At 42.9% G+C, this 11,109-nt stretch overlaps 1 protein-coding gene across 1 annotated transcript in view; it reads left to right on the top strand.

Annotated features, from left to right (window-relative positions):
- The first annotated feature begins 2,693 nt into the window (after positions 1–2,693).
- TMPRSS2 (transmembrane serine protease 2) overlaps positions 2,694–11,109 on the top strand; it is a 42,683-nt gene continuing 34,267 nt past the window's right edge. The window contains exons 1-2 of the mRNA XM_023739122.1: positions 2,694–2,723; positions 8,292–8,505. Coding sequence (XP_023594890.1) covers positions 2,709–2,723; positions 8,292–8,505 — 229 coding nt within the window. The 5' untranslated portion in view covers positions 2,694–2,708. The remainder of the gene's footprint in view (positions 2,724–8,291; positions 8,506–11,109) is intronic.

Consider the following 11,109-nt stretch of genomic DNA (forward strand, 5'->3'; position numbering starts at 1 on the left):
TCTAGAGATTATCGTGAATTATTCACAAACGTTTACAAACAGAACACCCAGAGCTTTCTTTGCATTATCTCTACCCGTTGTTGTTCGCTGCCGTTGAGTTGGTCCCTGATTCATGGCAACCCCATGCACAATGGATCATCCCCATGATCAGTTGTGGATCAGACCATTGTGAGCCATAAGGTCTTCTTCATTTATTTATTTTTTTAAATTTTACAGTCGTCCCTAGGTATCTGCGGGAGATTGGTTCCAAGACCCTCCATGGAAACCAATATCCTAGGATCCTCAACTCCCTTATATAAATGGCGTAGTGTTTGCATATTACCTACACACATCGTCCTGTGTACTTTAAATCATCTCTAGATTACTTATAATACCTAACACAATGTAAATGCTAGGTAAATAGTTGTTCCACGGTATTGTTTAGGGAAGAATGACAGATGCGAGGCAAACAACGCTCAAACAATGAGTGCTGGGGAGAGAGACTGAAGGTCTGTGAAATGGTGGGAGGCTGCAGCAACGGATGCCTACATACCACTTCTTTCGCGTGGATTCAGTGTAGTGCTCCGTACACGGCAAATTCAAGTTTTGCTTTTTGGAAATTTATTTTTTTGCCTAATATTTTCAATCCACGGTTGGTTGAAGCCACAGATGCAAAACCCGTGGATACGGAGGGCTGACTGTATTTATTTTGTTGTTCTTGAGACTCTACACCGCAAAACATACACCAATTCAACAGTCTCTACATGTACAATTCAGTGACATTGATTGCATTCTTCAAGTTCTGCAACCATTATCACCCTCCTTTTCTAAATTGTTCCTTCCCCATTAACATAAAATCACTGCCCCCTAAGGTTCCTATCTAATCTTTCAAGTTGCTGTTGTCAATTTGATCCCATATAGATAGATCTTAAAAGAGCACAATGCTCAAGGCAGGCATTTTTACTAGTTAAACTGAACTATTGTTTGGTTTTAAGATGACTTCAGGGGATATTTTTAGGTTAAAGTTTAAAGATTATTTCAAGGCAGTAGTTACAGGGATCCATAGGGTTTTCACTGGCTGATTTTCAGAAGTAGATTGACAGGCCTTTCTTCCTAGTCCGTCTTAGTCTGGAAGCTGCGCTAAAACCTGTTCAGCATCCCAGCAACATGCAAACAAGCTACTACCTTTCGAAACAGTCAACATGGTTAGCTCTGAATTTCTCTTTTCTGGGATTTGGGTTAGTAGATAGAGTAGGTGGTGGGTGTGGATGTGTTTCACGGATTTTTTCTCTGTATACATTTATTATAAACTGAGAGTTTCCACGTGGCTTATGTTAAAAAGTCAAATGTGACCTACATCTAGCGTTAAACTCTAGATTGCCTGCTGACTGAGGATGGCCACCCCAGATGCCTGTGGACATTCTGGGGGGGAGTGTCTGACAGCACCCCTGTCACTCGGTGCCCGGCTCTGAGTGAGGTGTCCCCTCCGCACCTTCTCCTCGAATTGTCAGTTAACAGTGTTGAGGACCATGTGTATTTTCAGATGAGGAGCCGAGATTCAGTGAGGTTTGGCCACTTGCCCCATCACACCCCAGTAAGTGGCACTGCTGGGATATGATCCCAGTTTTAGCCTCCTGCACCCACCGTAACCTCCTTGCTGAGCTTCATGGGTCCGTAGATTACCTTGTGGAGGTCGTGTGTTTTTATTCCATGGATTCTCCTTTTGTGAGACGTAACATAAGGGGGAAATCCCAGCATCCTGGTAAGAATCTAAGTGCACTAGAACTCAGATACCTGGGTTTAGGGGCAGGGACGCCAAGGAGTGGCCCAACACTGAGCACTCCACCTGGGGAACAGCCCCTCCACACACACAATGTCCTAGCTGTTGAGCCTGTACCTCCTTCACCTTCTTCCTGGTGAGGCTCTCCTGGCCACCTTATTTAAAATTGCACTTCATCCCCCCCACCCACATGGGCACATCTGGATCCCAGATGAGGATGTGGGACTAGATAAGTGCCTCTGTGTTAAACTCAAAGATACGAGCGAGTCCAAACTTATTAAGTATGGGTGTTGTTGACAGCTGCTGTTGAGTTGACTCATGGTGGCCTTACATACAACAGAACAAACCATTGCCCAGTCCTGCATCACCTCACAATCACCAGCATGTTCAAGTCCATTGTTGTGGTTATTCCACCACTCCGTCTCACCAAGGGTCTCCCTTGCCCTCGCTGGCCCTTTACTTCACCAAACATGATGTCCTCCTCTAGCAGTTGTTCTCTCTTGATGACATGTGCAAAGCAAACAAGTTGGACAATGTTCCGTGGTGATCCATAAAGTTTACATTGGCTCATTTTCAGAAGTAGATTGCCAGGCCCTTCTGGAAGCTCTGCTGAAACCTGTCCAGCATGGGTGACACTGCTGGTATTTGAAATACTGGTGGCATAGCTTCCAGCATCACGGCAACACACATGCCACCACAGTGCGACCAACTCACAGATGAGTAGTTGTGGGAAGATGTGAGCGAAAAAAGAAGGTCTAAGGTAAGTGGGTAAAACTGTGTTTGTTCTAGTGAGAGGTTACGTTCACCTAGAAAGTTTCCTATTTCTTTCTAGATTTATCTTCTAAAAACCAACGAGTACAGAAATACTACAGTCTTGTCATTCTTTCTTCTAGGTCCTCTTGAATTTTCCAAATATCTAACATTACCTGATGTTATTGATCAAATCAGGATGGCTTTAAACTCAGTAAGTGGTTAATTATTACCTTCTTGCACTTATCTTTCTTCCCTTACTCCTTCCGTTAGTTCCCAAAGTGTGTGTTGGGCAGCATTTTTAACGAGCTGTTTGTAGCCAATGCATTCACTACATTGTTCAAGGCATCCTTACAGGTGAGTAGAAGAGTGAGCTAAGGGTGTAGTTACCCAGCAGGTGCTCAGATGGGAGTTCTGGAAGCCATTCCTGTTGGGTGGTTGGGTGATGGTGTGCCTTCTCACCTTGATCACCTCCTGTTTTGAGGCAGGGGCAAGGTGCGGGGACACGTAGAGGCAGGAGGATGGTGGTAAGAGAGAGTACTTCCAGGGAAGAAAGCATGTGTGGGATACCAATGGCTAACAGGTCATGTGGGGGAGTGGTTTTGCTAGTCTACCTTCCTGATAAACATTTGATTATCTAGGAACCGACCTCCTCTGGAGACAAATATAGAGTATCTTTGTTCCCATCTCATCTAACTAATTCCTTTTATGTCTGGGAATAAAAGCATTTAGCAAAAAGCTCATAGTTAGTAACAAAACTTTTCTAGATCCTAACCTGGAAAATACACCTTTTGTTTTTTACCCCTTTATCTGTAACTGATGTTTATTTTCACTGGATCTTGTTTTAATTTCAAATCTACTGATCTACTGCACAGGAATTCATGGGGACAAACTAATTAGCTTGCTACAAACCTTTCCCTGGGTGGGACACCGTGTTCTTAGATGCTTTGATACAGGCCAAACCCCTGGGCTTCTTTTCGTGGCTCTGGTATCTCTATTTAGATGAGAGATTGCATTTCATTTTCCCTCTTTGTCTGCTTCTAGGGTTTGGAATTGTAATCTTTGGACTTTTGAAGGAGAGCATTAGTGAGTTATTAAGCAGAAGTTAACTGTGGTAACCTGCATTTTGCTTATTCCTTTATAATCAGCTTCCCTGGAGGTCACATTTAAAATTCTAAGCACTGAACTGCCTCAGCTCAGAGCACCTAGCGGCTTTGAGTTCAGAGTCAATGAGAGACAAGCGGCAGGAGGAGGTCATGAGTGGGGAAAAGTTTTGCATGGGGTTGATGGAGGCTGGTGAGAGGCAAACTGTGACCTTCCAGAGTAGCCCAGCCAGTGGATGATCTCAGAACACTGAAGGAAGGAGGAGATGTGAAGGAAGACGGGTTCCTGAGTGGCCTGTGTTTATGGGGTGGACCTTGAGAGGGTACTTTTTAAGGAAGCAAAGGGAGAGAAGAAAGACATTCTACAAAGGCAGACACCCACAGGTTAGAGCTGAGAAGACAGTGCTAGTGTGCTGTCTGTACACTGTGACCCAGAAATCCCATTTACAGGGATGTTGCTACAGAAATCCACACAGTTTGCACAAAAATACATGTGCTTATTTATTTGCAGTAGCCAAAAGGTGGAAACCGCCCAAGTGTTATGGGATACATCCATACAGTGGAATATCATTCAACCATAAAGAGAATTGAAGTCCTAGTACACGTTACGGCAATGAACCTTGAAAGCATTATGCTGAGTGAGAGAAGCCAGACCCAAACAGACACATATTGTATGGGTCCATTTATACGAAATTTCTAGAATAGGTAAATCCATAGAGACAGGAAGTAGATTCATGGTTGCCAGTGGCAGGGAATGAGGAGGGACTGCATAGTGGGTACGGGGTTTTACTTGGAATGATAGAAATGGTCTGGAAATAGACGGAGGTGCTGGGTGCATACCATTGTGAATGCACTGAATTGTTTACTTGAAAATGGTTAATTTTACATTATGCGAGTTTCACCTCAGTAAGAATAAAATGCATGTGCCGAGTAAGGATGTTTATTGCAGCAGAATTGGTAACAACCCCAAAATGAAAACCAGTGAAATGTCCATTAATTAAAGATGGTGCAAAACTTCTAATACGTCTTTACAAGAGAAGAAGACATAGGACAGACATTTGCAGAAAAATGTGGATAGTATGATCCTGTAGACAGTTGCCTTCACCCATGTAACTCAGCTTCCTCGTGCCTGTGCCACAGTTAGGGGTTACGGTCAGGTCTCAAGAAGAACCTGAGTATGCAGGCTCAGTGCCAAATGTTAGCTATTATAAATCTCATTATAATTCTTTTATCTCTAGTTCGTAATCTGCACATTAATTCTCAAGAAGAGGACAGGAGGAATAAGAGGCATATAGGATATTGACTGCATGGGTTCTTTTTTAAAAAAATAATATTTTATTGTGATTTCAGTGAGGTTTACACAGCAGTTTAGGTTCCTATTCAATAATTTCTACACAAATTGTTCAGTGACATTGGTTACATTCGTCACCGTGTGTGAACAGTCTCATTGTTTCCGCTCTGGTTGTTGCATTTCTGTTAATCTAGTTTCCCTGCCTCTTTACATTTCCATCTTTGTTTTAAAGTAGTTGTTGACCATTTGGTCTTGTACAGGTGATTTTTTCAAAGGAGTACAGTAGGTTCTAAATCCCAAATTTCCACACCTTTTTTTCCTCTTATTTTTACTAAATCCCAAAGTCAGCCTTTTTTTTTTTTTTTTTTTTTTTGCATGATAATTATTTTGAAACCTTTTATGGGTCAATCTTTGCATGGTCTTTGACAGTAATACAATGGATGACTTAATCATACTAAAAATTGGGTCCCTGGAAACTGCCTTTAAAGGAATAAGCTTTTGCCACTAATTTTACAAGCATATTTGTGAGGCATTCACTCAACTATCTGAACAGATGCTGCTAGCTTTTCTTCTTCTCATTTTTTTTTTTTTTTACATCAAAAAAAATATTTTTTTTTAAATTTCCGCTTACCCCCTCCCGCCAGCCCTTGGTATGCACTAATTTTTTTTTTTTTTTTTTGGTGGGATCATATAGTATCTGTTCCTTTGTGTCTTTTTTTTTTTTTTTTTTTGTTCATTAGGTGGAAGGTTAAAGAGCAAATTAGATTCCCATTGGATAGTTTGTACATAAAGTGTTTCACGACCTTGGTTTCATTCCCCACAATGTGTCAGCACTGTCCCCATTTCTGGCCTGGGTTCTCCGTTTCCTTTCGTCCTGATTTTCTACCCCTTCCTGCCTTCTCATCTTTGCTTTGGGCAAATATTGCCCTTTTGTTCTCATACAATTGATAGTTCTAAGGAGCATGTCCCTCTCAGGTGTTACGGTGTATTTTATGGGCTTGTCTGTTGTTTGGCTGGAAGGTGGTCTCTGGGAATGGCTTCAGTTCCAGGTCATAACCTCGGGGATTCCCCCTGTCTCTGCCAGACCAGTAAGTCTGTTCTTTTTTGTGTTTACATTTTTCTCCTGTCCTGTCCGGAACCTGCTGTTGTGATCCCAGTCAGAGTAGTTGGTAGTGGTAGCTGGTCACCTTCTAGTTCTTCTGGTCTCAGGATAGAAGAGGCTGTGGTTCATGTGGGCCGTTAGTCCTTTGGACTAATCGCTCCCTTGAGTCTTTGGTTTTCTTCATTCTCCTTTGCTCTGGATGGGAACAGACCAATAGTTGTATCTTCAGTGACCACTTAAAAGCTTTTAAGACCCCCTTACGCTACTCATCAAAGTAGGATGCAGAATATTGTCTTTATGAACTATGTTGTTCCAGTTGACGTAGGTGTCCCCTGAGTCTGTGGTCCTTTGTCTTCAAGCCTAGGAACTTCATCCTCCAAGGGGTTTGGTTATGTCTAAGAGGTTTCCCTGAGTGTGCCACTTCTGTGCTCTATTGTCTGTATTAATATATGAAGAGCACCTACAGTCACGTATGTAGGAATATCCACCACCAAACCTGTATCTGCCAGTGTGCATGCTCCCTTACCCCTTCCAATACCTGTTGGCATATCTATCTAACAATGTCTGCATTCATAAAGGATTGTTTGTTAATACTATTGTTGCAGGATGTCTATGCTATAGTTATCATAGATGCCCTTTATTCTTGCGTTCCTCTCAGTGGCCTCTCTTTCCTTGGTCATGTTGTGCTGACTTCTTCCATATTGTGTACCGCCTCTCCCTTCACCGATATTAACACGTGTTCTATCTATTTGGTAATTTTCCCTCCCTCCCCTTCCCATTCCTGGTTACTATCAAAGAATGTTTTGTTTTGTTTTTCTCTGTGTGTAAATCTTTTGTGGTTACTTTATAACAGTGGTTTCATATAATATTTGTCCTTTTGTGATTGACTTATTTCACTCAGCACAATGCCCTCCAGATTCATCCATGTTGTGGAATGTTTCTTGGATTATTCTTTATCATTGTGTAGTATTCCATTGTGTGTATGTACCACAGTTTGCTAATCCATTCGTCTGTTGATGGGCATTTAGGTTGTTTCCATCTTTTTGCTATTGTGAATTAGGCTACAATGAACATGGGTGTACATATGCCTATTTGCGTCACGGCTCTTATTTCTGTAGGGTATATTCCTAGCAGTGGAACTGCTGGATCATATGGTATTTCTATTTCCAGCTTTTTGAGGAAGTGCCATACCATTTTCCATAGTGGTTGTACCATTTTATATTCCCACCAGCACTGTATGAGTTCCAATCTCCCACAACCTCACCAACATTTATTAATTTCTGCTTTTTTGATTTATGCCAGGAATGTCAGGGTGAGATGGTAGCTCATTGCAGTTTTGATTTGCATTTCTCTGATTGCCAGTGATTACGAGCATTTCTTCATGTGTTTGTCAGCTGCCTGAACGTCTTCATTGGTGAAATGTCTGTTCATGTCCTTTGCCCATTTTTCAGTTGGATTGTTTGTCTTTTTATTGTTGAGGTATTGAAGTTTTCTATAAATTTTAGAGATTAGACTCTTGTTGGATATGTTGTAGCCAAAAAATTTTTCCCAATCTATAGGTTCTCTTTTGGAGAAGCCTTGTCGATGTCCTTTTGTGTCTTGTTATCTCACTTACCATAATGTTTTCAAGGTTCATCCACGTCGTAACATGTATCAGAACTTCATTTCTCTTTATAGCTGGATAATAGTCCATTGTATGGATATATCAAGGAGCCCCATTGCTGCAATGGTCAAGTGCTTGGCTGCTAGCCAAAAGGTTACTTCGAACCCATCCAGTGGCTTCGCAGGAGAAAGACCTGGTAATCTGCTTCCATAAATCCTATGGGGCAGTTCTATTCTGTCACATAGGGTCACTATGAGTCAAAAGTCAACTCGATGGCACCTAACAGCAATAACAAATGGATAGACATCATTGTGTTTATCCATTCATCTGTTGATGGACACTTGTGTTGTTTCTACCTTTTGGCTATTGTGAACAATGCTGCAATGAACATTGACATACATATATATGTTTTCATCCCTGCTTTCAGTCACTTTTTTTTTGTTAGAACAATTTAAAAAATGTTAGTAAAAATAAATAAATAAATAAAAGTTGCACGATGAATTTGAAAATTCTGGCTAGTTTTCATTCCTCTGATTTTCAGTGTTTTGACATAATTACAGATGCCCTAAAAGAATCTGTAGTACTTTCTCACTTTCTTGTCTGAATGTAATGTGATATTATATGTTAGATCGTTTACAGTAATGCAGAGTTTTCTGGTACTCATATTCTTTTCCACTGTTTAGGGGTCACCAGCACCTTACTATGAAAACCACGGGTACCAGCCAGCGAACTTCTACCCTCCACAGCCCCCTGGGGCTCCCAGTGCCCCCCCAGCGTACGCAACCCCCTACTACCTGTCCCCCGTGCCCGAGTACGTCCCGAGGGTTCTGACGCAAGATTCGACGCCAGTCATCCGCCCGCAGCCCAAGCCCCCATCGCCGACTGTATGCTCCTCAAGTAGGACGCTTTTTGCATTTATTGCCTATAATGAAGCCCGAGTTTCCAGGTCCACTTTTTCTAGCGGGCTCTCTGCTCCCACCAGCTCTACTGCCAACTATCCTACATCTGTCTCGCCCCTCCTGCCCTTGGGCCGGCCTGTCTTAGAGTACCTTTGGCCTCTCCCTCTGCTGGGTCAGAGCCGCTGGGTTTTGCCTCCTGCCCACACTGGCCTTTCGGGACCTTGCAGTCTGCAAAGACCTCCATCTTCGGGTAACTCTCCTAATCCAGCTGTTGCCAGCACCACCCAGTTTGGCCTTTACAGATGTGCTTCTCTGTTGTTTCTTGACTGCTTGGCTTATTGGTACATCAGCTCCTTAAATCGACGGTAAGCTCCCAAGGGCAGGGATGAAGTCTCTCACTTTCTTTAATATACAGTTCCTTGGATAAAGCCAGTCATGTTCAGGGTGCTCAATAATTATTTGTTCACCAAGGGAATGGCAGCACAAAGTATCTTCAACATTTCACTTGTCTCAATGGTCCTTATAGACCAGGCCGAGCAGGCTGCAGGGAGTGGCTAAGAAATTGAAAACCTCATCCTTTTTTTTTTTTAAAATTTTCTTTAATTAAATGAAGTTTACATTTCGAGTTAGTCTCCCATACAAAATTTTTATACATACATTGTTATGAGACCCTAATGGCTCACCCCATTCTGCGACAGCACGCTCCTCCTTTCCTCCCCTGCTCCCCTGATTCCCCATGAACATTCAACCAGCTCCTAACCCTCTCTGCCTTCCCCTCTCACCTCTGGACAGAAGCTGCCCCTTTGGTCTCTTGTATCTACTTGACTAAGAGGCACGCTCTTGACGAGTATCACTTTATGTCCCACAGTCCAGTCCAATCCCTGTCTGAAGAGTTGGCCTTGGAAATTGTTTTACTTCTGGGCTGATAGAGAGTCCAGGGGCCATGCTTTCTGGGGCGTCTCCAGTCTCAGTCCGACCATTAAGTCTGGTTAAAGACCTCATCATTTTAATCCCATCTCTTTCTTACCCTTATTGATCTCCTTTCTTTGCTGTTTCATTTTGTCTTGTTTCTCTTCAAACCCCTCCCTCTTGCATACCCCTTCCCGTATTTAATCAAACCTAGTTAAGAACTGCACAGTTAAGCTAGCAACCTACACAGGTATAGCGGCCTATATAGTAACCCAAAAGGATGGAGAAGAACTGTCCCACAGGGTTTCCAAGGCTGTAAATTATTACGGACACAGACCGCCACATCTTTCTCCCACAGAGCGGCTGGTGGGTTTGAACTGCTGACCTTTCAGTTTAACCACTGTACCACCAGGGCTCTCACTTTAGTTAAGAACCGCACAGTTAAGCAAGTAAACAGGTATAACTAGTACAAGAGTGGCTGTGCCAATTAACTTTTTGCTGTTAATGCTTTTATTTTTGTTTTGTGAAATATGTATCCACATCTATACAGGTTATGGAATTAAAAAGATGAATAATGGTGAATATCCATGTGCCCACCACCACATAATAAATAATTAGACTGAACAATACTAGTACTAATCAGAGGCCCTGTATGCCTCTCCCCAGGGCTCTTCCCACTATTACCCCAAGGGAAATCTGTAAACCAGTTGCTGTTGAGTCCATTCCAACTCATGGTGACCCACATGTGTCAGAGTAGCACTGTGCTCCATAGGGTTTTCAATGGCTCATTTTCTAGAAGGTGATCTGCAGGCCTTTCTTTCAAGGCACCTCTGGGTAGGCTCAAACCTCTGTCTTAGTTTTCTAGTGCTGCTCTAACAGAAATACCACAAGTGGGTGACTTTAACAAACCGAAATTGATTTTCTCACAGTGTAGGAGGCTAGAAGTATGAATTCAGGCCACTGACCCTTAAGGAGGGCTTTATCTCTCTGTCACCTCTGGGGGAGCGTCCTTGTCTCTTTTCAGCTTCTGTTCCTCAGTTGCTTGGCAATCGTCATGTGGTATGGCGTCGATCTTCCCCCATCGGTGCTGGCTTGCCTCTATGCCTAATCCTAGTCTGCTCTTTTATATCTCAAAAATGATCAGTTTAAAACACACCCTACACTACAGTGATATGACCTCATCACCATAACAAAGAAAACCCTATTCTCAAATGGGATTACATCCACAGGTACAGGGATTAGGATTTACAGCATGTGTTTTTGGGAAACACAAGTTAATCCATAACCACCTCCAGCCTTTCGGTCAGCAGCCGAGTGCAAGTTCTTCACCATTTACACCACCCAGGGACTCTACCCCAGGCTAACAAGCACTATCACTCACATTTCTGGCCCATGTTTTGCCTCCCATCAGTCTCCCCTACCCTTCACAGATGGTCCTTCCATCCCCCTCTTCTCGTTCACCCTTTACTTGTTCATCCCTGAGTTTTCCACCGCTCCACCATCCTCCTGGATTGTCCCTTCTCCTTCCCCTCCTGTGGTCCACCCTTCCTCTCTGTTGTTTACCCTCTGCTCCAGGAAACACTTGTCTTCGTGCTGATGTCTTCCGGTGTGCTGTTGAGTAGGTGGTTCTCAACAGGGGCAATTTTGACCCCCAGGGGACATTTGTCAAGGTCTGGAGACAGTTTGGTTGTTA

The sequence above is a fragment of the Trichechus manatus genome, unplaced genomic scaffold, assembly GCF_000243295.1.
Source record: "Trichechus manatus latirostris isolate Lorelei unplaced genomic scaffold, TriManLat1.0 scaffold00128, whole genome shotgun sequence".
Lineage (NCBI taxonomy): Eukaryota > Metazoa > Chordata > Mammalia > Sirenia > Trichechidae > Trichechus > Trichechus manatus.